This window comes from Rhododendron vialii, chromosome 3a (assembly GCF_030253575.1).
Source record: "Rhododendron vialii isolate Sample 1 chromosome 3a, ASM3025357v1".
Classification (NCBI taxonomy): Eukaryota; Viridiplantae; Streptophyta; class Magnoliopsida; order Ericales; family Ericaceae; genus Rhododendron; species Rhododendron vialii.
The window spans coordinates 28025058-28050446 of NC_080559.1; the positions used below are offsets into that span (position 1 = coordinate 28025058).

At 38.4% G+C, this 25389-nt stretch overlaps 4 protein-coding genes across 5 annotated transcripts; 1 reads left to right on the top strand and 3 right to left on the bottom strand.

Moving 5' to 3' along the window:
- Positions 1-1459: 1459 nt before the first annotated feature.
- On the bottom strand, positions 1460-10031 carry LOC131321312 (protein phosphatase inhibitor 2). The gene is made up of 6 exons (XM_058352309.1): positions 9919-10031; positions 7758-7863; positions 6796-6866; positions 5294-5406; positions 2347-2532; positions 1460-1912 (listed from the first exon to the last, which is right to left on the bottom strand). The coding sequence occupies exons 1-6, from the start codon at positions 10029-10031 to the stop codon at positions 1626-1628; spliced, it is 876 nt and encodes a 291-aa protein (XP_058208292.1). The 3' UTR covers positions 1460-1625.
- Positions 9493-13971, top strand: LOC131321057 (uncharacterized). The gene is made up of 7 exons (XM_058352074.1): positions 9493-9626; positions 10691-10894; positions 11295-11435; positions 12414-12522; positions 12621-12682; positions 13306-13409; positions 13640-13971. The coding sequence occupies exons 2-7, from the start codon at positions 10802-10804 to the stop codon at positions 13734-13736; spliced, it is 606 nt and encodes a 201-aa protein (XP_058208057.1). The 5' UTR covers positions 9493-9626; positions 10691-10801; the 3' UTR covers positions 13737-13971.
- Positions 13972-14392: 421 nt separating this feature from the next.
- LOC131319248 (uncharacterized) lies at positions 14393-16228 on the bottom strand. Its single transcript, XM_058349418.1, has 3 exons — positions 15929-16228; positions 15623-15827; positions 14393-14748 (listed from the first exon to the last, which is right to left on the bottom strand). The coding sequence occupies exons 1-3, from the start codon at positions 16076-16078 to the stop codon at positions 14690-14692; spliced, it is 414 nt and encodes a 137-aa protein (XP_058205401.1). The 5' UTR covers positions 16079-16228; the 3' UTR covers positions 14393-14689.
- A 527-nt stretch (positions 16229-16755) lies between these two features.
- Positions 16756-21420, bottom strand: LOC131319247 (uncharacterized). Of its 2 annotated transcripts, XM_058349416.1 has the most exons (4): positions 20996-21417; positions 20019-20159; positions 18481-18604; positions 16756-18085 (listed from the first exon to the last, which is right to left on the bottom strand). In XM_058349416.1, the coding sequence occupies exons 1-4, from the start codon at positions 21080-21082 to the stop codon at positions 17016-17018; spliced, it is 1422 nt and encodes a 473-aa protein (XP_058205399.1). In that variant the 5' UTR covers positions 21083-21417; the 3' UTR covers positions 16756-17015. The 2 variants fall into 2 exon arrangements, with proteins under 2 accessions (XP_058205399.1, XP_058205400.1); XM_058349417.1 differs by lacking the exon at positions 20019-20159 and having other exon boundaries at positions 20996-21420.
- Between the last annotated feature and the right edge of the window lie 3969 nt (positions 21421-25389).

Below are 25389 nucleotides of genomic sequence, written 5' to 3' on the forward strand. Positions count from 1 at the left end.
TAGATAGCTTGACAGCTTTGTGAGCCCATTCCTTTTTCGGTCGGTTTACAAACGCCATCTTAGGATTTTGATGTTGTGTCATTTGGTTTCCAAACTCCATCTGGATTCCAATGTTGTAAAGTCTTTGATCTGAATAGAAACCCATCTTGTGCATCAGGGTCCCATGGTGAACAGGACTAAGCGAATAATGGCATTTGGAGACAATGATTTGAGGGATGGAGGTCATCATGTGGCTAGTTCAACCTACTACAAGATGAGGCCTCTTAGGTCTAAATGGAACAGGGTTATTCAGAACGCCAATTCTGATAAGGGACGTCATCACATGGCTAGCCAACCTAAGCGAAAATTGAGACTCAAGGACCTTGACAATATTCAAAATTCTCAAGCCTTCCAAAAAGGCTACAAGGCCTAGGTGCAAACGATCTCCTACAATTGAAGATAGCTTCAACAATCCTCACATCTTCTGAGCACCACATCATCGCATGCTCCATTTGTATCCTGTATTTGATTTTATTCTCTAAATAATGAATCTTTTGCAGGTGTTGGAATGGGAGATGTTTATATCCGTAGTGTGCTATGTTGTTTTTGCAATCCTATTAGGGTTCACATTTTGATTGGTTTTGTTTGTTGGTTCTAATTGTATCCCCTCTAGCTTGTTATATTTTTATATTATTAATGAAGTTCTCTCTTTCACCCAAAAAAGAAAAAACTCACTCTTCCAAATCCTAATGTCACACTTCAAAGATAAACTAAATCCTAATGTCACACTTCAAAGATAAACTAGAAACCTTTTTTTCTGATCGGCAGATAAACTAGAAACTTGATAGTAGCACTAAACCTCCATAGAAAAATGAACCACTTATCCACAGCCAAGAACCAACCACCCTAACCTAGCTCGCGACGAGCACCTCCAACGGGCTCTAGATAGCAATGAGCACCTCCGACAAGCTCTCTATTTGAGCCATGTTAGGCAAAATGCCTAGTCAAACACACTTTTTCCAAGTCTAAGAGGCTCTTTAAATGACTAATTTTGTCTCATGCTGTAATGGCTGGCTCCAGCCACAAGTAGCTAGTCTCTAATGGCAAGGCAAATTCATTTAACCAATGAAAAAACGTCACTTTATTAACCTCCTCACTAACCATCATTAACTAGGGTTCTAGTTTTGTTAGAGTACACATCTAAAAAAGTGACTAAGCAAAATAAAAGTTGTAATTCTTTAAGTACTTTGAGTAGTCAAAATACCTGTAAGTGTGAGAAAAGTTAATTTGGTGGTCTCGGGAGCACTGCCAAGTGGTGCCCAGCAGCCCTCAACACCACACATTGGCTTCACAAAAATGTGTGGTGTCCCATGGCACTGCCCCAGGACCACTGAATAATTACTCTTTCGTGTTGGAGATGCTTCTGTTAAGTAAACAGATGTAGCTCCCTAGGAGATTTCTCAGTTCAAAAAGCATAGCATCCATGCAATATTTGCTCCATCTTTTCTGCTGAAGATTTTACAAGAAAAGTAGCATTTAGCAAGACACAAATTCATAGTTAGAAGATTTGTCCCTGATTGTTAATAAAACTGTTACTGAGAATGCCAGATAACCCCATCACTTCCAAATGCTGTACGGGCAGCTTGTCAGCTCCATTTGCAAGAGGCGGAAGGTCTTCCCTGGCATTTTTTGTTACCTCCACCGGTTGCATCTGAACTGCCTTCGATGTCTATATCTTTCACACCAGCAGTTAACGAAGATGATGCGTCATGCTTCCCATCCTTTTTGTTGTCGTCGTCATCATCCTCGCCCCCATCAGATGCATCTTCAAGCAACGAACCTTTTCGCCGGAGTTCTTTCACTTTTCGGAATTCATCGTAATGAGCTCGCCTGAGCTCCCTAAACTTTTTGCTGTTCTTATCTGTTCCAGAACCTGACGGAAAAAAGGGAAAGCTCATAAATCAGCAACCGTGAGTCAGAATTGAGACGGTCATTCCAACAAATCAGTAAAAGAGTGACACAAAAACAGAAAAAAAGAAAAAAAAGGGGAACAAAGTTTCCTTATTGTTGCTTGAATTTGCAAAACATAAATCTTCAAACAAACAACTGTAGTACTCCAAAGGCTAGAGGAGAGACAAGACAAAGGAATTGTCCTAAAAGCAAACTAACCATTCCTCAATCTCTCGTAATAAAATAGCAAACAAAAATGAGGTTCGGATGCCTTCAATAGAGAGTAGAGACGATGAAAGGGGGACGAGTCAAACTCCAATTACCATTGCAATTGAGAAACCAGTAAACAGAGAATAGAACAAGAAGAAGTTTATAACTAGTACATGAAAACATTAAGAGGGAAGAAAAACTAAGAACCTCCATCATCTTGGTCCATAGGCTCTGCCTCATCATCAGATGATGTCCAGCCACCAGACATCAGAGGGCTTTTGCCACTCGAAGAAGCCACATCATTCAAAGCAGAACGGATTGCTTCTGCATGCACAGCATCAACGGTGGAATCCTCAAAACTACCCCCTACAGGAGAAAGTGATCCTGCAACAACTACAAAACTTCAGCTCATACTGCTTGGAACAATTATACATTGTCCCAGAATAAGAGCTATACTATATCAGCTCTATAACAAACCATAATTCAAGATTTTACAAAATCTTAATCCACTATAAGCCATCTGTAAATTTTAATTTTCTTGTGCCCTTGTCCTTTTAATCTATGTAATTTTCGAATTCGGTGATTAATAAATTTTTGGCTGATCAAAAAAATGTTTATATGCATGTTCATACCCAAAACCAACACATCTCTATCCAAGGATTCAATGAATAAAACACACGTCTGGTAATTCATCTATTTTTTTTTCTTTTTGCCCCTTACACTCATAGGTTGAACACCACAAGTATTGTGTAGCAGAACTGCATAGATACAAGTAACAATGTCATAAAAATCGCTAGGTGCTAGTCGGGCGGAAAAGGGGCGCCTAGGCGCCGACTAGTCAGCTGCCTAGCATCTAGGCGGGGACTAGGCACCCGACTAATCGGCTGTCTAATCTAGGCGTCGGACCAACGCCTAGTGCCTAGGCGGGGACTAATCGGCCTAGGCAGCCACCTTTTAGAGCACTGACAAGTACAAAAGTCAATCACAAATAGATTCACTTGTACCTATCCACTATCTTTATCTTGGGCATATTCTGACGTATAATGCAAGGGGTGGCTCTACAGCCAAGCCCTGGTGGTCAATTGAATACCAATTCTTATACTCTTGAACACCCAAAACCAGTTGAACACCCAGCCAAAAACCAGCCCACAAATCAATCTAATTTGAACAACCCAATTAGATCTCATGGTTGAAGACCTAATACATTCGCTCAAACAAAGCTTACATTCATAAAGAAACTTGAAAAAGAGAGAGAAATGGGGTAGTATCATGGTTTGCTTTCACTCTCCATGTCCATTCCCGATGATTGAAATGTAGACATTAACTACATTTAAATTTGTTGTTTGTTTAACTTTTAGAATTATGGACAAGCTTAAATGAAATTCAACAGCATTGCAAAATCCTGTTAACTTGACAATGCTCCTTTGAATCCTGGACTATGATAGAAAATATGGACAAAATAAGGAAAGCAAATCTTCAAAAACGTCTGTCCAATCTATTTGGCATAATTTCTTTCACAATTTATTAGTAGATTGATACGCCTAAGTAACATTGGCCCAAAAGATTGTCCACTACGCAATACGAGAATTTTAAAAGAAAGCTTAAATCTTTTTACAAATATATGTTATTTAAGTTCTCAATTTGCGTAGTGGACAATCTTTTTAGAACAAAGGTCATGTTTTTTTACCGCACTATTTATACATAAGTATGAGATTTTTGTGTTTGTATTATTGGTTAATAGAGCCAGTAAAGTCACGATAATTTTTCAATACCCTACTACAAATTCCTAGAGCCGCCACCATACAAGAATGGCAGAATGAACTTTAAATTAATTAGCATAGAAACCATAGTTGTTAGATAACTTGTACGCCCATTTCCTATTTCCTAACAACACTCTTGGTACAATCGATAACTTACCATGGTATGATGGTATCAGAGTTCAAGTTGGCAAAAGGTCTTTTGAGTTCAAGTCTCTCAATTTACATTTGTTCCCCGTTTGCATGTTTCTCTCCTTTGCATTAAGTCAGTATGTATGAATATTTGATTCTCTACGTGCAAGATAGGATTGCAGGTGAGGGAGGGTGTTAGATAGCTTGACATACATTGTTGAGCCCGTTTCCTGATAGCTCAAGCTTTTGGGACTACCGGTAACTTAACAACAGTATCAGTCAATGAACCTTAGTCAATGAACCTTACTCTATCTGGTGCATGTGGTCCATATGCAAGCAATAGGGACTCATTAAACCAATAATTATGTAGCCACGGCATCATTTACTACGTCCCTTGAGATGATTCCTATTAGCAATTATGAGACCATTTCTAGGAGCCATTCACTACAAAACGGAAATGATTATATAGCATATTGACAGACTGATCAATGTGACCCCTCCAAAAGCATGTCCTCTAACTATTTCGAACTTACAATGCAGCTCAGAAGCGCAACAGTGTCATTTGAAACGAAAGCGGGGAAAAATAAAAATGTAAATACAGGAGGGCTTTAAAACATTAAGACCCTTTAGCAGCTTATCAGAGCACTTCTATCCACTAAGGGGAAACCTTTCGCATCCTCTTGACGGGAAAAGAATGTGTTCGAGTTTGTCCCACATCGGTTAATTATCTCCTCCAAAACTAGTATATGAGCCTGGGCGGTCTCTCCACTCATTTGGTTTGGAGTTGGATGCTTTAACATGATATCAAAGCTAGGGTTTAGGAGAATTTGTTCCACTTGTTTGTGCCATAAGTGCACTGTTGTTTGTTGTGATCCATGTGTTATGGATCGTTTGTTTACCTCTCCACGTGCGAGTCAGGGGTTGAACGTGAGAGGGAGTGTTGGAGTTTGTCCCACAACGGTTAATTATCTCCTCCAAAACTAGTATATGGGTCTGGGCGGCCTCTCCACTTATTACCAATTGGTATTGAGTTGGATGCTTTAACAAAATGCAACAAAACTACATTTATGGACTTGAAATTTTCGCCAAACCCCAGCCTTTGGCGACAGTAACTTTTTTTGTAAATAAAAGAAAAGAAAAGGAGAGGACAAATATCAATGCTGCTATAACCAAGTAAATGGCCCAAATTTGGATTTTCAAGGCAGGTTACTGTCCATGCAAATACAGATACACACAGATCATATAGCATAAATTATTGAACGCACCATCATCATCAATCCTGGGGTGATATGGCGTCTTCGGCTCAGTGATTTTCTGCCTCACCGGTTTATTTTCTTCAATTTCCCCCAGATTAGCCTCATCCCATCTTACACGGCCTCTAGAACCCAGATAAAAACCACAGGTTAGCACAAGATACATACCTCGTGCACAGGGTAAAATGTAGATACCCAATGTTTTATACACCTTACATCAATAACAAAAAATTCATTTCGGAAACATACAAGAGCCCGTTTGTTAGCCGGACTAGTTTTGGGGAATAAATAAGAGGGACAGATATGAAGAGGATATGGTAGAAGGACGATTAATTAAGAAGGAAAGATTATTTCATACTTCGTTTGTTTGCTAGTTTGCAAGGGTGGATAAAACTAGGTGGATGATGAAAAAAGGTGATAAATAACTTTTTTGCCCTTCAAAGTTCCTTACTTGGGTAATCGGAGAAGGGGTACTAATTATGGACAGGGTTGGAGGTGGCCATATATAGTCCGGCTGCACAGGGACTATTTAGTACCCGGGATTAGATAGTATGAGTTTGTGGGCCTACCAATTACAGGATTAGTTAATCCGGACAAATAGTCCATCCATCCAAATAGTCCGGCTAACGAACAGGCCTTAACAGAATGACCTATAAGGTCATTGCCTCTTAGCATAAAGTAAAAGCGCCTGGTTAGCTGCCTTTCTATGCAGCAAACAATACCATTACTATCAGTGGCACACCCAATGAGAGAAATTCAGTTTACACACGGAATGAGCTACTATTAAAACCATATCACTAAGGTGCTTATTTAGAATAGGAAACAATACTATTACTGTATAGTCCGGCTGTGTAGATAGTCGGGGTGTGTATGCCTACCAAACACAGGATTAGCTAATTTGTGCAAATAGTCTATCCATCCAAATAGTCTGGCTAAAAACAGGCCGCGACAGAATAAGGTCATTGTCTTTTAGCACAAAGTAACGTGCCAAACAAGGTGCTTAGTTAGAATAGGAACGTGTCAAACAAGTACCGATTCTTAAACAGGAAAGTAACATTGTAATCTTTGATCAAGGATAACCAAACAACTTCGGAGCTTTTAGCTTTCAACTACATTTAAATACACCTATATAAGCTTGCTAGAAATAGTGATGTGAGGCAAGTACTAAGCACTCTCTCCAATAAATTCTGAGGTCAGCAATAATCCAAAACAGCACTTGTAGCCAATTTAAACAGTTCATTTTGTCAAAGAAGTTTGCGAAAAAAGATGGTGTGTGGGGTGTGTGGGGTTTTCACCAGCATGGGAGAGGGATATAAAAGCAATTTTAGTTTCGATTTGCTTTTGAGTGTTTTTGTTGACTGATTGAAGGAGGAAAGCAATGACTCTCAAAACAAACTAAAGCTCTGTCCGCGGGAGCCATACTGATGCTTAAATCTTCTGAACAACACTACCATAAAAACCTGCTCGGTGAACCAACAGTGAACCAAAATATTTAAGGCACATGGCATGTATACTTCATTCTATAATCAGCAGATGTTCCAAATCCACAAAGCACGCCAAGTAGTTGCGAGTAGTCCTGATTATCCTGAAATAAACACAATTTTGCCTGTCATAAATAAGACACTATATAGTATTAGTATTACTATTTCATAACCAGATGAAGAGAACAACAGAGTAGAAGGTTTGAGATAGTTCTTCTCAGGCGTCAGGTCCATAATGACCTGTCCATGAGTGAGATAGTGATATGCGACAGACGACCACATATCAAGGGTGACACATGCGGAAAAGGAAAAGTAACAAATGTCAACCAATATACACTTTGCTTATAGTCAAGGACGGAACCAGGATTTTACCCTAGCAGTGGCGAAATGTCTACTAAAAAAATCTAGTAGTGGCGAGACTATATAAAGTTGGGCATAATTTTTTTTTTTACATATAATAATTGCATTTTCTAAAATTCTTGTCGTGGCGATCGCCGCTACTAGACCCCCCCTGGTCCCATCCTTGCTTATAGTGTTGGGTGATGTTTTGACACTTAGTGTTCCTACATTCAATTGCTAGGTATGATTATCTTTCACATGGAAAAGTGTTCATGGTCCACAGTTTCTTCTGCAAACTTCTGAAAAACTAACAAACCAAGTAAAACCTAAAGTTTACAAGACTAAAATTAATGTTTCAAAGGTAAGAAAATCAAAGAGTCTGTTATGATATGAACAAGCCAACGCCTAGAGCCAACTTGGGAGCTCCTCAAATAACTCACACAAATTCTATATAGAATGACAGGTTCCTGATTGCACAATTAGTTTCAAAACTGCACATCACACATCAATGGCCAAATTTAGTCAGCTAGGACAGAACTTCCTCATAAAATTCCTCAACCTACAACCGTAAGAGAAACATGAAAGCAAAACAATGAATTTCAGACGTGAGGGAAAAACAAACGCCAATAATTGAGAATTGAGAAACATGATCAAACCAATAACAACGCATGCAATTCATTGAACGTAAAGGAAATCCAGTAATCGCGTACAAGAACACGGATGATGTATGATAGAAGCGAACGAATTGCCAATTTCTCAAACCTATATCAGAAAATCAAGAGAAATCATGTACTAAAACGAAAGATGGAATCATGAATTGAGAAAGAATAATTCGTACCTCTAGTTTTCGAGAGTCGACACGAGGGAGATCTTCTCGATTCCCCGCGACCGCGAGTTCTTCAATCAGTTAAGGAAAGCTTGGATCTTGGGCCCTATTTTTACCCCGTCGGAATATTTTCTGTTTTCCCAAAGTGACCCTCATTTGTGGTAGTAATAGCGTGTCAGCCAACTGACTTTTTCGTTGGTAGGAAAAGAAATTTGGGCTAAATTTCACTTCCATTCCCTCAACCATCGAATTTCTCCCTACTTCGTCCATTATCTATATATCAAAACCAACTGAGCCCTTATAGCTCGTTTGGATGGTGAGAAAGGGGGACGGCCAATCAAAGTACTTTTTTTTTTTGTACTTTTCTAATTTCTCACCAAATATTCAAATCAAATGAGTGATATCACAAGAAACCATAACCATTTCCTTTCTCTTCTCATGAAACTCCTCCGTTCAAAGAGGTTGATAACGCTTTGTTTGGAAAATAAGAAAAGAATGGAAAAAGAAGAGAAATTTTAAAAATTTACCTTTCTTTTGTTTGGGTTGAGAGAGAAGAGAAAGGAAAATGCTAAAATAGAGTCGTAAGAAAAAGTAAAAATTTTCCTTTCTTATCTTACATTTTTCCTCATAATTATTTTATCTTCTCTTCCCTCACTTTTCTCAAGTTCCAAATAGAGCATAAAACTTTCCAAATCGATACCCATTTAGGTGATGTTCCACTTTCTCTTAATGTTCTGTTTCTTTTGTCCAAAAAGTAGGCTTGTTCCAGATCTCAGCAGCTTTCTTTTTTTCAAAAATGTTCGAGTGAAATGACAATACTGCGTCAAAGAAGAGGGAGGGTGTGTGAAGAAGTTGAATTGATAGGAGGGGTATTATGGTCATTACGACAATGATCTTTTTAAAAATGAAGAACTTTTTAAGGGAAAGTGGAGTGGATTTTCTTTTTTGTTACTGTTCATTACTGAAAAATGAACTTTGGAAAACAGAAGCAAATCTGGAACAACATCTTAGTCTAAATATGGGTTTCTAGTCTATTTAATGGATGATCACTGCGAATGTTCCGTTACCAATGTCAATATTGAAGCTCATTGTTGTCATTTCGATTGGGTAGTTAATGGGAAAAAAAATTGTCACAAACGATGAGGTGCATATATACATGATATATGTGAACATGGGGCTAAGCAAAAAGCTACTATTTTTTTTTCGTAATACGATTAAGAGCATTTTTTTTATGTAAATACAAAAAAACAACCAAGCGAAAGAAGATTGTACTAGAAATATGGATTTTCTGATAAGTAGTTATTTAATTAAGAATGACAGTTTCTTTGATACTTTTACAGAAAAAAACAGTGGCTTTCATCGAGTAAATACACAGGAAATCCAAAATTAGACTAGGTGAATATCAATTTGGAAAAGGACTGAATAGGTTTAATCGATAGATTCAAGGCGAGTTAGACAATAGTAATCGAATAGTTAAGGGGATAACAGCGAAGTTTTGGGATTCGATAACGGTCAGGAGGGTAAAATGGGGAATTAAAGCGTGAAAGTGAGGAGAATAGAGAGAGAAAACCGAAGAATTCGAGAGTTTTGCAATTGGGGATTGCCAGAGCAGAGAGAGAGAGAGAGAGAAGCAGCTTGTAGGAGCTCTACAATTTCCCCCAAAATCCACAATAGCCATTTGCACGCTTCTGCGCCCAGAGTACGAATTCTCTCTCCTCTCTACCTTTTTATTTTCCGACGCTATTCGTTTATTGCTCTACTCTGTACGATCTTTGATCATTGTTTCTTGATCTGTGTATTTTATTCACTTGATTCTTTCAAGTGCCTGATGTTAAAAATGAACTGGGTAGATGATTTCGTGATGTTGTGATCGTGGGTCATCGTTTTTCCGTTTAATCATAGCTGAGATCTCGAATATATCTAGTTTCCGTGTTCCTTTTTGACCTTTTATTTAATCGGGATTGGGTGCGATTGCGTGTTTGTTTACTTACTCATTCAATTCTGTTAATTGGGTATTGTTGGGAAGTTTCATGGGTTGCCGGTAAGAGGTGATGAGAAGCACCTTTGACTGGAGAGTATGAGTGTTATTTGGTTGATCAGACATGCCCTATCTATTTGACTGTTACATGCTGGCCAATTTTCATGTACTGAATTCTTAGAAAGGAGGTTTATAGTTATGGAATAGGAACACCGATGTAGCTGCAATTTGGTTAAGAGAACACTAGATTGTAGTTTGGACACCATTGTTTCCTTTTTCTTTGTCTTTTTTTGGTGAGTGACGCCACTGTTTCTTGTTTCCCTCTTTGTTGATAACCAATGGATTCTCATTGCAGTGTTCACCAACTTGGTACCTTATTATTCACCGAAAAATGGTGTTTATTGGAAAGGAGAAAGTTTGTTGTGCACATTGCTACTGAATATGGTTCATCAATGGTGCTTTACAACTTATCTCTTTCTTGATGTTTCACTATTTGTGTATACTTTTTATCAGACTTGAAACTCTATACATAGAACCACACACACTGTGATTGTGATGTCTTTTGTAAGTTAAATGCAGAATTTGAATCTAAATTCAGTTGCTAGTTGTCAACGTGGTGTCAGAAAGAATCTTGTCATCAAATTGAACCTTTTAAGATTTTGAATGATGGTAGAACTTGGAACTATGACCCCGGTAGAGAGAAAAGTTGGAACATCTGGATTTTTTTTCCAGATAGTACTGTTTGTCATAGATGCTGATCGCTTCGTTTGTATGCTTTTCTCCAGAATATTGGGATTATGAGCATTAGGTGAATATAGTCAGAAGATATGGCGGGAGGTTCTTCTTCCGCTTGAAGGTCTCAAAGAACAGATTAAAGATAGACACATCATTTAGAGATGTTTTCATTATTTTATGGACTTTGGAAGTATATATTCAGCAAGACGGAGTTTCATGTTCTTATTCTCGGAATTGACAAGGCTGGGAAAACGGTAAGATGTCTACTACTTTTTTGCTGTTTCATTTCCTCTCATAGTTCATAAAATGCTAACTCAACCTTGGAGTGGCAAATCTGGTTCATTTCCTCTCTTTTTTTTCCAATTATCTATGTCTATGTCTATCTCCTTTTGTCTTGTATAGGCATGTTATGATTGTTATCACATTAGCGATTCCAATGTCAGGAAAAATATCTGTTTTGACCGTCTATTGAGTCTGTCTTAACCAACAGCATGGACATTCCATCACTTTTATCTTGGCTCTTATTCTAGTCCAGTAGTTGTTAATAACTGAATTCAAGGAGTTAATATCAACTTTTATTAATTATAAATAAAAAGCAGAAGTTTGTCAAAAGAGATATATTTTGTCTGATTTTTTCTCTCTCCATTCTTTTAGACTTTACTGGAGAAGTTGAAAGCACATTACTCAAACCTGGAAGGCCTGCCTCCTGATAGAATAGTTCCCACTGTGGGGCTAAACATTGGGCGGGTAGAAGTGTTAAATTCAAAGCTAGTGTTCTGGGACCTGGGAGGTCAGGTATGTGACATATTCCTACAAATAATGGTTAATTGTTGATCGTAATTGACATAGGAGGATACTTTCCTACTAGTTTCCCAAAATAATATTTTGTATCTCTATGACATTCCTAGGAGCCATTTCCCGATCTGCTTATTTATGTCATCTCTTGTGTTGTTGCTTTTTAGTTAAAGAAAATGGTTTGAGATCTAAGCAAATTGGGGTCGACATGAAAATAATACCAACATGTAATAACATCAGGGTTTTTCTTTAGTTTGTTTTTATGACATGGAAGCAGTACAAAGGTCAATAGAACTGTACGCATTCCCTTAAAAAGGTGTGTACGATATACAAGATATGCCCAAAGTGGTTTTGGATATACCAATTCAGGAAGTCACATCCCAATTTGGTAATATGGTGTGTGGAATGGAAGTACTTTAGCTCAATGTTGAGTTGGTAATGACTAATGACGTGAAGTTGTGGTAGGGTAAAGTGGTATTTGGTTATGTTCAAATCAGGTGATGCCAGGCTTGTTTACAGACCAGACTTTTATCTTGACGACTCAAAGTTGTGTGGTTATAAGTTATAACTAAATTAGTTTTGGTGCTGAGAAAGAAAAAAATTGTATACGTAATTAGAATGGGAATGTGTGCTACTATTTTGCTCTACTGGAAAGGTTTTCTAGTTAAAGACAGACAGCTAACGGTAAGAGGGTTCTTTTTCAGGCTTAATGTAAATTGTTAGATACTTGTAGAAATCTAATTGACATTTTCCGTTTCAAGGCTCGGTGTTTTAAGATCTGTGGAATGAGGTCTATATGTCAATATTTACAACGAGATTTTGAGATTTTGCAAGATGAAACAAAACAAAAAGTGACAGATGGGAATTTAGCTAGACCTGCACTGTATAAATATCTAATAGAAAGCTGGCTTCAATTTGTACATTTGAGGCAAGCCTTTGAGTATTTTGGTCATTGATGCAAAACCTTTATTCCGTCAGCTTGGTCTTCGCTCGATCTGGGAAAAGTATTATGAAGAAGCACATGCTGTGGTATTTGTCGTCGATGCTGCCTGCCCATCGCGTTTTGAAGATTCAAAATCTGCACTAGGTATCTATCTTAGCTACTTTATTACCTTTGTTGTAATTGATGTGAAGTTGTAACCTTATAGTGTAATGCTTCAGTAATAATGTAAATTTGGTTCTCAGAAAAGGTCCTTCGGCATGAGGATCTGCGAGGAGCCCCTCTTTTGATATTAGCAAACAAGCAGGTGAGCAAGCTTTTGCTTTATTACCTTCTCCAATGTAGCTCTAGTTGTACATTAATGTTGCCCCTTTAACCCATAAGATAGGCATGAATCAGGTTTATAGAAATTACTCATGAACCCAAATACATACTATAAACACGAGGGAAACATTTATAGTCGATTTCTGAGAGGACATTGTAAATCAGGATACTGAAGATTCTTCATTTATTTGGAAAGATATTACAGTATTTGTTAGACACTTCTCAACCCAACCTCCCTCCCGTCTCTTCCATGTGGATTTACTCTTTCGTATCTTAAGATGATCATGTTTTGTTGTAGATGGCTATTATTCATATTTTTCAACATCTTTCTTAAATTTGTTGGACTTCTTATATGCTGATTTCTTGTCGCCCCGAATCAGCTTTTGATACTGATAGGAAGAATAGATCGTTTTCTGGAGGATTCATTTTGGTTCTCTGGATAGCAAGGGATATGGAGGAGTGACAAACAAACAATTTTATGATGATTAAAAGAGTTTCGTATTCTTGGTTTTGCCTTACGACCCAAAAAGTTTTAACTTTCTTGCATCTTTTTGCGTTTGGATTTTGGTAGTCAGCTTACTCATGGATATATCGGTTTGATGCCAGGATCTTGCCGATGCTGTATCAGCTGAAGAACTTGCTCGATATCTAGACCTTAAGAAATTGGATGAAAGGGCTTACACATTTGAAGGTGTTTCGGCTTATGATGGGTGAGTATGTATCTTTTGAATCATGAATGTCAATCCTCTGCTATTACAAGGTGATGGTGTATCTATTCAACAACAACAAAAGGATGGTATGGAAGAAATTTGGAATCACAGAACCATTCTGGAAACATGTTGCCCGTGGGTTCCGGGTTTTCATCTTTTTCTCCATCTGATGTGAAGTCAAATGTAATAAAGCTAAAAAATGAAAGCCATGTTTTGGGATGTCATTGCAGGACGGGAATTAAAGAAAGCGTGGATTGGCTTGTCGAGGTTATGGAGAGAAGCAAGAGAACAGAAATGCTGAGAGTCCGTGCTGGCGTACCCGCGTAGCAAACTCAGGATCTGCATAGAGGAGATTATATCATTATAATTTGGATTTTTTTTTTTGCTTTTGTAACTTTTGTACTTAGATTATGGTTCAACATAACCTACACGTTTGGACTTGATCACCAATTGGTTTCAAGCTCACAGTTTATGCCTCTGTATTGGTTTCTTATTGGTTCAACTGGATATGATTTTATTTTGAGAAATAGTTGATTCTTGAGTGACAAATCTGTTTAATTCATGGTTCGCTTTGTCGGATTGGGTAAAAAACCTAGTATGGAACTGTGAGGAAAGTTGTCATTACCTAATAAACATATCTTTGGAATTCTTACATGGTGGAGAGTGCTCAACTTTTTCACCCAAAACTTCCAAACTGTACAATTGAGAAAGAAGCACAGAGGGAGCTTCCATGAGGCGAAACAAGATAAAAATCAAGGTTCCAATTCTTTAGAAAAGTCCTCTCGCGAGTGGCATATCTGTTATTCAATTTCCTAAAAATCAAGGTTCCAATTCTTTAGGAAAGTCCTCTCGTGAGTGGCATCTCCGTTATTCAATTTCCTTGCAATTCTGGAAAATGTATCTAAAAATGAAATGTTAAACAGTCGGCACATGTCGCCAAAAAATAAGACTACCGAAAAGAAGAGCAAAATAGTCAGGCCTACCAAATGAAATAGTAACACTTTTTGAAAAGAGATTAAAGAAACCATGAAAAGTCGAATGCTTGGATACATAGTGGCCAACTAGAGTTTATATAGCGCAGGAAACACAGAATTTAAAAGGCCAAAAACGCAATGGCATTGGAATTGAGTTTGCCATCTAAGAACATCCAGCTACTTCAAATGTTTGTCATAATGGAATTGATGTTGAGTTTTTCATCCCAAGAACATCCAGATTCTTCAAATCATTTGTCTCAATCTCTTCAAGTTCCTAAATAGTACTGCCGAAGAGTTTTAAGCTAGTCAGTTTGGCACAAGCGAACCTGGAGCACTGGCTTTTTCCTTCACGAAAGGCTGTGGTCCTGCAAAGGGAAGAAACGTTCGAGTTTACATGTTTATTTCAATATAGAATGGATCACCTAACGAGGGTGAATAAAAAGCTGTTACAGTAAAACAGTGACCGCAACAAACTGCAACTTGCACCAGTTGACCACAATGAACAAGTGAATGAGTCGTGGAGTCGTGCACTTTTTGGTTTAAACAATTTATCTAGTGGCCATATCTCCACAATTCTGCCAAACCAATGCATATTGAGCTGTAAGACTACAAAGCATTACTCCTTTGTCCACCAAACATTAGACGCACGGGAGCCCGACGGTACTGAATACTGGATCTACAATTTACAAGTATCATCAAATGCAGCCAAAGAAAGTGTTTCTGAATCATTATCAGTCCATTTTAACAATCAAAGGAGTATTTGCAGATCTCATGTTTCCAATTCCACTGCTCAAAAGGTCATGGCCTAACAAAGACGAAAATTCTAATGGAATTTGAGTGAGTGATGGTGGGAAGTGACTTCTTTTTCCTCTCTCCATTCACCTTCTTCGCATATGTTTCTTATTTGTGCTATAGACAACATGGGAAATCTCAGCAACATTACTTAAAAATCAAGATCTAAGGTCATTACCCAGCTCCTAAGTCAAATTATCCTCCAACAGAACACGTTACTCCCACTCTCAAGCCTCGCTATGCGCTTACCCTCTCAATCCTAGCAATCACGAATTTTTGAAATTTGAGATGTTTTCGGATTTCACACTCTCCCTTCCACTCACGCATTATGTGACGTAGCCCCGCTCACATATATTGGATAATATCAACGTTTTGGCATGGCAAAGCACATGAAATTGGGTAGATTCAAAAGTAAAGGCAAAAGCACAAAAGGGATTAGAATCTTACTGGAAATTAGGGCCTTGGGTCTGGTCTTGAACAGAATTCGCTGTCGAATGATCCCAATAACTTCAAGCTCCACCTTTGATGACTGTTCGTGCTCAACGTTCTCCGCATCCGAGTCCCTCGTTTTCTTCAATACAAGCAACGGCTTCTTCAGGGGAATTTTGGATCCGGTCAATTCATGGTATCCAACGGTGAAAGTATAGGTCTCCTGCGTAACAAATGCGATGGAAACAAGAATGAGCAAAAGGAAACTGAAGTGGTAAAAGGTGTAAAGAAAGATTGGATGGATGGAGTTAAAAGAGAGAGTACCTGAGAAGAAGGGCGGCATAGTTGACCGATTTCGAGGTTTTGGAGACGGTTTTGGAAGGCGGGCTGGGGTTCGATTACGCCTTGCAGCTCGACGATCGCCCATTCTGGACAGTTATGTTCCCCGCAATTGCACTTCACCCGAATATGCATTACTCTCTCTCTCTCTCTCTCTCTCTCTCAAGAAGTTCGAGAGATTAGGGCAGAATCCGGAAAGGGAATCGAGGTGTGTACTGAACTTGAATTTGGCGGCAAAATCTGAGTGCCCTCTTCGTCCAAAGGGAAAAGTTGCACAATGAGCAGTGCTAGTTTTTTTTTTTTTTTTTTTAATCAAAGCATCGATACGGTTAAGATGATTTTTATTGAAAACAATCAAAAAATATCAAAACCTACAAGAGAAAATCTTTTTGACTCTCGTGAATAGTTGTTTACGGAGCTAATCGCGACTGTCAATCCAGATGTTAATGAAATTTTTCCAGAAAAGAGTTCTAACACTTCAACTTTTCCCAAAAAGTTTCACTAAAATTCGAACCGTTCAAAATACTTTTGAACGATCGCGATAGGCTGCTGCTGTAAATAACTTGTTCACGGCGGAACCGTGAATAAGTTTCTCTCAACCTACAAATGATAGGTTGTAATTATTTTCTATCGGTCCCGGACGAAATAAATAATGTTCGTCCACATTTTTAGTAGATGAACAAAATCATACTACTATTTCGTGAGCGAGCTTTTAAGGGATGTATATTATAGACTTTTCCTTCACTTTATAGTTATCGGTGTTTCTATCTATCGTCAGAAGAAAATGGATAGGTAGATTGTAATGGGTGAAATGATAACAAAGTGGTCCAAATCATGATAACAAAGTGGTCCAAATCATAACAAGCTTATGAAGTAAGCAGTAAGAACAGCTTGTGAAGTATGATGGACACTGCGCGAAAATACACCACCAGCTCGCCTGAAATCCAACACGAATCACCCAGTTGGTCAATTAAATGCTACGATAAAAATGAAGACTACTCTACAACATGAGAGAGAACAATTAGCTGCAGTGCGGACAACACTTCTTCGAAGTTGTCTGCAGATGAATCTCTTATCCACGGATTGTCTTTCTTTGGAGCTCGTCGCTTCTTTCTTCGCAATGAGGATGAATGCCAGCATCACCTGAATTACGTAACCCCACATTTGAAATCTCCGAGCCTTTATCCTGCATTGTTTCCGATGAGGAGGTGAGTGGGCACTCTAAAATACCGAAATCATCGACCACTGGAATTGCACCGGTGAGAGTCTTCACTGCAAAGTCAATGCACGGGTCTCCCCATGAATCTCCAAAAGGCCATTTGACCGAGGACCCTGGATTCTCCTCGGCCTGATACTCATCTTCTATAGGAATCGCATCCGTGAGAGTTTTAATGGCAAACTCGATGCACGGATCTGTCCACAAATCCTTCAAAGAGAAGCTGAGAGGTGATCCTCCATGCTCCTCATCTGCTTTTATATCATCACCCTTATCCTCCGGGGCTCTCTTCTCAACACACTTTTCTGGAGGAGCTGAGTCTAGCAAATTCTCAGCTTTACCGGTTTCTGCCTCATCTACCAGTCTGGCTGAAACTCGATGAGTTCTGTTATTCGTTTTCAGCTCTGCTATTGGGCCGACTTCAATTCCAGCAAGTCGTTTTGAAGCACGACGTGGCAAGTCAGGCTTTTCTCTGTTATTCTTTTCACTAGCCCGAAGTGGTAATCTCTTGTTTTCAGGATTTTCCACCCCATTTTCTGCTAGATTTTCTGAAACTTCCCCAACTACAGCCTTAGGATCACTCTTCTCTCGAGGCAAGTCAGGCTTTTCTCTGTTATTCTTTTCGCTAGCCCAAAGTTGTAATCTCTTGTTTCCTGGATTTTCCACCCCATTTTCTGCTAGATTTTCTGAAACTGCCCCAACTACAGCCTTAGGATCACTCTTCTCACGAGGCAAGTCGGGCTTTTCTCTGTTATTCTTTTCGCTAGCCCGAAGTTGTAATCTCTTGTTTCCTGGATTTTCCACCCCATTTTCTGCCAGATTTTCTGAAACTACCCCAACTACAGCCTTAGGATCACTCCTCTCTCTTCTCTTCGAATCCGAAGCTTTTGAAAGGTTGAAACAAATCATTGTAGTTCCTTGCTCACCTGCAGAGATCAGAAGCAAGGTCCTAATATCATCTAAGAGTAGAGATTATAAACCAAGTTAACCAACCCAAACTATCATGTTAATACTTTGTTTGGAACTAGGATAAAGTTATGTCGGCTCAAATTCAGAAAACTCATGACGTCACAAGAGACTTAACTAAGTGACTATGTTTTGTTGTTTTCAGCAAGGTTGTGCATGTCAAATGTTTAGAGAAGAGGCATTTTTGTTATACTTGAATTGTGCTTTTGTTCTACAAAATAGTAGGATTTCTAGTATTGATTAGACTACACACATATAACGCCACCCAAAACACAGAAAAAAAATGATGGCAAGATGAACAATAAAACCAAGAAGATGGTTTAAATCGTAGTTTCACCCAGGCGTATGCCATCACCTGTACAGATTTCAAAGGTTTGGTCGTCCTTCAATACCCCAACCACCTTTGAGCTCCGATTCCTGGTCATCGGTTCATTTGCTCGGCTGTCTGCTAAGTTGAGTTGCTCAGCTACAGCAGGTGACTAAGAGACGTAAAAAACCATGAGACGAAAAGAAGTGTCAGACAACTCACCCAACAATAGGTTATGTTCAAGGCTTCAAGTTAAAACTGATTCAACACAAAATAACGTAATTGCCCTGACGAAAGGGAAACCAATCATGAGAGCCGCCATGGCACACCAAAACGTAGCGAAAGAGATGCAATAATGAAAACGGCTTGGGGAAGAGGAAGCACTGCGAAGAGGATATATATGACACAATAAGTTGAATGTCAATTCTCACGGTTTGAGATTGTCTTGACAGTCAGAAATCTTAAGCATCTGTAAGACAGGAATAGGAAATCAAGAGATGCAACTGAATCTGAAGTCCCCCGAAAAATCTAAGTTCCATCCCCTTCTAACATTTCGTGGAACCATCAAAATCAGTTGTGTGGACAAATAATGGTTCTCCATTTCAGGTAGTAGCAAAGTAGCCAAGAGGTTACCACATATGTTCCGTGGAGGGCCTGGAGGCAGTAACATTGAATGCAAAGGAGAGAAGTGGAATGCAAACAAGGGGAAAAAATGCAAACAAAGGACTTGAACCAAAACCTCCCATAAATCACATCACTAATACTATGTGCCATCACCAATTGTCAACAAATATTAAGTTTCAATCCAGCAACTTGTTAGGGGTAGGTTTTAGCTTGCAACTTTCTTATTATTAGTAATAAGATGGTTTAGAACCCTCTCTCTCTCTCTTTTCTAATACTTAAAATAACAAGGTTAGCTTCCCTTCCTTCATCTGGCGCGTAGGAGCGCACTTTTGCATTCCCCTTAACAAGGGAGTGCAATGGATGGGGATCCCCGTATTTAGAAATGGGCCCAACAATGTACATAAAATTATTCAACCCAACCATCTTGGAAGGTGGGTCCAATTACTGTAGTTACCAAAGAAAATAATTTGGAACTGAAAGCAAAACAAGTAGAAAGACAAAGGAAGAACTTAGGGACAACAGATATGTATAAATCATTATCTACAAAATTCACCTGATTTGGGAATCGAAGATGATGCAAGCAAGGGAAAACAGAACCAAGCAATTTTTGGGAGGACTGCAGTGATACATTTTCCAGAGAATATTTGAAGGTGCTTGAGAAAAAGTCTCAAGAGGATGAAGATAAAGCCACAGAAGAACAAGCCCAAGTATTGGGTACTTCTAGTTCTGACTCATACTCATTTTTTGATTACATTAACTCGTCATGGAGGTAACCCTCCTACCACGATCTTGTCAACTACAAACTAGACTGGTCCAACAATCAGAGCTTCAACATAAAACATACGATATGTAGCAGTACGAAAAAAGCCATTCCGATATGTAGCAGTACGAAAAAAAGCCATTCTGAAGTACTGATAGAACAATAGACAAATTTAGTAAAACATATGGATTAAGGTACAAACTTTTATTGCAGAAAGCTTTCGGCTACGGCCGGCTTTTCTCTTCCCGTTGGATTTATGACGGTAGCTTTCTACGTTGTTGAGATACCGTAACACCTCTGGCTTGGAAAAGAACTTGAGTTTATTTGAGGGATCAGAATAGCACTACAACAAACACAAATAGCCATTCTCAGAAACAACTAAAACCGCAACAAAACAAGGCTACCAACCAATAGAGGTTTCCCTGAATGCAAATCTGTCAGAAAATATGAGCTTTATCCAAATTTAGAGGCAAAATCGTGTGATTCTAGGACAAACTGAAATCCCACGAAACAAACAAATTCCATATCAGTGAGATTGATAATGATGCTTCCGATGAAAGTTCGTACTTTTTAAACCTTGAGGCACCTTCGAAATATCAAAAAAAAAAAGTTTTTTCAAGAGATCTTCGAAGGATTTTCTACAGATCATCGAGTCTCAGTGCTCTCATATCAGCTTACAAATTCTTTAGGCGCAATAACCTAAAACCGAAATTTTTGAGAATTCCCACACAAAAACAATGAGTTGAATGTCAGTTAATGATCATAAATGTGCGATTTACTCCTGAGAGGTTTAGGCAAAAACCCACTGTTTCTTTCTTTAACTCTTTCAACGTTCAGCATAAATTTCTGCTTATCAAGCATTTTCCTTCCACATAAATGAGTTTTTGATACCTTGCACTATCAAGTTCCTATTCAAGATTTTATCTTAGCTAGCAGCCAATTCATAAACCCCTCTTCTCGAGTCTTCACAATACTCTGAAGAAATGCATGCTTAATTTTATTTTTATTTTTCAAATTAAGGAACGACCCAAAATTTTTATTTTTTTTTGAACAGATATTGTATACAGAAATATAAAACACAGAGCCAAAGTTTCAATTTTTTTACAGTCAAATCAATGTAATGGGCAAATGGTTTCAAGTATTTAGAGCTAAACCCAGAACCAAAATGTGAAAATTTACCGTGTCTCTCTTTCCATTCTTCCGTATTCTGACTTCGACCGTCCAACCAGTAGGAAGCCACTCGGGCGACGAACTCTGCTCCGCCATTCGCCGGATCTTGCTTTTCTCCGGTGACCTCTCTCTCTCTCTCTCTCCAATCTTTCTAACTTTCTCTCTCTAGAGCAGAGTGAGGGATGCCATATCTGGAGACAGGGACAAAAGCTCTCCAAAACCACGTGTTGGCAGACTTCTATGCTTTGCAATTCGAGAAGAAACCCCGAACGTGTCGAAGGCGACAATACGGTATACCGATGGTTAATACACCGCTCTCTAAAATCTCAACTTATCCAGACCTCTCTCTCTCTAGTTTCTCCTTCTCGCCCATTTTTCAGGGGAAATTATTGCACCCCAACTACCAATTGGAACATGGAATAGTCGCCAATAACTTATGTCCATGGTAGTCGTAGTAGTATTACTACTGGGAGAACTATTTCCCAACCAATCGAAACAGATGTTTTACTTTTTTTTAAAGGTGAAAGGTACTTGTACTCTGTATATGTAGACTGGAGAATTCGGATTAAGGTTATGTTCCGGAAATCAAAATAAATTTTTATTTTTTAAAAAGGTAATTTTAAACTCAAAAATTATGATTTTATTGAAATCTAAAAATATGCAATATGGATCTTGTTTGGAAGATCTTGATGAGATCTATTATACGATGCAAAAAAATTTGAAAAATTATTTTTCATTTACTTTATTTTTGAGTTTGAAAATGTGAAATAAGCTGCTTATTTTTAAAAAAAAATTCTGAAACGGGGCCTAATTCAGTTTACTGACTATACTTTATTTTTTAGGAAAAAATATTATGATGACCTATAGGCACTTTTAATTGAGAAATTTGGATTATTTTCTCGGCGACAGAACTTTTCCGGCCTATCTCAAGAAGAATAATTTTGTTTATCATCGTTGCAATACTTTCGAGTCTTGTTTAATGGATGTTACAAGTTGGAGAGGGTCAATAGTGAAGATGGAAATCATGAGATTCAATTAGTGGTGGAAAGGAACTAGTAGTGAAATTAGTAGTTTAGTAAATCAAACGTAGAGATTGTTATAACTGTACTTGTTTTAATTAGGGAGTGAAGGGATTAAGCCGTTAAGGGGATAATATGCCATAATTCTCCGGATTGTACTACCTGTCCCACCCCTCGTGTTAGCTATAATCCCCCATTTTGAGAGATTCATCTGTCCGCGCTGAAACTTTGACCCTCATAATTACAAACAAAAGAGTAATACGGGCGCCCCCACGTATACAGCAGCCCAAACCCATCTCGAGTGTTCGCCAAAAAGTTATCCCATCTATATGATAAGGTTCCGTTTCGGAACGTAAAATAAGTTTTTATTTTTTTAAAAAGTAATTTTAAGTTCAAAAATGATGGATTTATTGAAATCTAAAAATATGCAATATGAATCTTGTTTGAAAGATCTCGATGAAATCTTCTATACGGTGGAAAAAAAAATTAAAAACTATTTTTTATTTACACTATTTTTTAATTTAAAAATATGAAATAAGTACTTATTTTTTTAAAAAGTGTTCTGGAACGGGGTCCAAGTTTATTGCTTTCATGAACTCTACATACTTTCAACCAAAAAGAGCTGTGAGTGTATATTGTATCTTTCCTGCTCCTGTTTGTTACATTTATCCCTGAAATCCATACATAGTTTTGCCGGCCAATGTAATTTACATAAACGTTACTATCATTCTATTATTCCACAATTTTGATAACAGTAGTCCATTTTACTATATAAAGCTCTCAACAATGTCCCGTTTGAGGGGGGGGGGGGTTTGGGACCCGGGATGCTGCCAAGCAGTTCCTGTCAAGCGCCATGCCGAGAGTTACCGAATCGTTCATCTCAACAATCAATGATTTGGGAGAGAATGTATGTTTTTTAATCCAGACCGCTGAAAATACTTTTGGACGGTCCGAATGCGCCTTGCTCAGCAGGATGCTTGGCAGGAACTGCTCGGCAGCGTCCCCGGATATTGTTGTAAATGTTGCTGATGTGACATATGATCCTCTACTTCTGATACAGTCATTTTCAGAAAGGAAATCGTCATTTTCTTGCAAAAATTCAGAATAAAGGGTTAGATAAGATCGTTCTCACCCCTGCCAGTTTGATCAAATCTTTTGGAGCGTGTGATTGGTTTTATATTCCAATTACTATAAAGAACTGTAATTCTTGAGTAGTAACTCTTGTCTTTCCTGTGTGGGAGGCCAATGTTCGAGCTCCGTCATGGACGTTTGGGATTCAAAGCTATGAATAGCCTTTGAAACATTATGCGTGAATGAAGCAAAATGGTGTCGTTTTGCCCGGACAACACACATGTGGGACAACAGGCTCCCAAGTTCGGTAAGTTATGTATTGCTATTGTTTAAGTTAAATACTCAGCTTTCCCAGTTTTTCTAACTAGTTGGTTTCTCAACAACATCAATTGAATCGATCCAAATAAGCTTCATGAAGCATTGGTGATGAAGCTATTGATCTTCTTTGTACCATCTCAGGATTTTACTAAGTAACTATTCAGTATGTGTGAAACATGGTTATACCAACTTACCAAGTACTTATCCGTTTGTTGGAGTCTCTGTTGTCTATACCTTAACCGGTACCATCCCCGAATTTTATTTCGAGACGGTTTGGCCAGCACTAGTCGCATCAGCTTAAATAGTCGTTATCTGGTCTTCCTTTGATAAACTGGATCTGACTTTTCAGAATGTGATACAAGTTAATCGAGCTTGAAGTGTGATTGCAGCTCTTTAATTGTTTTCGTAACGAAATACCTCCGCACGTGTCGTAATAGCTCCATGAATGAAAATTTTGATGTTCAAAAAAAAAAAAAAAAAAAAAACTACCAATGTCAAAAGAAGAAACTTCATTAGTTGACATTGAGCTTACATTACATAATAGCACAGCCCTAACTTGTTGGTGCAGCCTTGCAAAAAACTACTATGTGAATATGTTGTGGTTTACCATCCACAGAGAACAGACAAGCATATGATAGGCATGCACCAACAGAAATTAGCAATTTCCTAATCCTCCTGATTAAACCACCAGGCAGGCTGAGTAGTAGTATAAACCAAAATTGAACATAAAAACAATACAGTCAATTGTCACTACTTGTCATGCTAGTGACTTGACATATACTTCTTTTCCAACCCCACTTGGGCCACTTCCACTTGCCTATTAAATTTAGTTTTAAGCTTAAGCAATTTTTCATAAATGCGACAGGACATAATGGTAAGGTTGTCCCAATGCGACCACGTGGTCCCCAGTTTGAGTTACAGAACGAGTCTCTTCGTTTTTTGAAAGGCAACAAGCCTCTCTGTTTATGAGGTAAGCTTTCCTACCACTAGTGGCTCCACTAGTTGGGTTGGGTATTCAAATGAGGGTCCTCATTGATGATAAAAAAAAAAAAATCCCGAAAGAACCTCATTGATGATTCCAAAGAAAAAGGAAAGAATACCCTCATTCTTTTTCTTCCGCATATGCCCTAAACGAAATATGTTCGTCTCGGCTATTTCACTCTACAAAAAAATGCCCAGTGTATTGTAGTAATTCTTTGTTGTTTGTCAAAAACCTTTGACGGGTATCAACAAGAAGTAATTTTCCATTGGGAACTTGTTCAGTGGTTGAATGAATACCCTGCTAAATAGTAACTCTGGAGCCGCCATTGTTGCCTATATCCAACCCTCCTCTATAATAGCGAGAGCCGTATGTCCTGGGTATGCAATTTCCCAAACCATGATTTATGTTAATATGTTTTTACTTCTCCGTTCCACTAAGGACCTTTACTTCAAAAAATAAGTATTTTTTTTTTTAATTAGTGGAACATACCCATCGGAAAGGAAGAAAACAAACTGGGAAATTGTGGTTGGTGGTGTGTGCTTATGAGTGAATGATTGAAATACACACATCCGAATACAAATTGTTTGCACGTACAAAGCATTTGAACAGATTCTTGATTTAGCGATTTCAATTCCAGAATCTTCTTTTTTCGACAAGGCATCATCAGCAGATAGGGATTTCATGGGGGGCTAACTTCCATGCTTCAAACTTAGCGACCAACGGGAAGCATGAAGTTACCAAAAGATGGAAACCATCGAGAAGAGGAGCTGTGAAAATAAATAACTATGCATCAATGAAATAGAACAGTGCCACGCAGTAATTCTTCGTGATTGGAAGGGAAGTCGCATAGATGGTTTTGCAAAGAGTATTCAAGCCGCTTCAATTCTACAAGCCGCAGCAATATTGGCCATTCGATATGCTTGTGTTCCGGCAAAGGGTAGGAACTTGTTGAGCATTGAGATCCAGGGAGACAACAAAGAAGTTATTATTCACCTCTGCGTCTCTGAGGACGA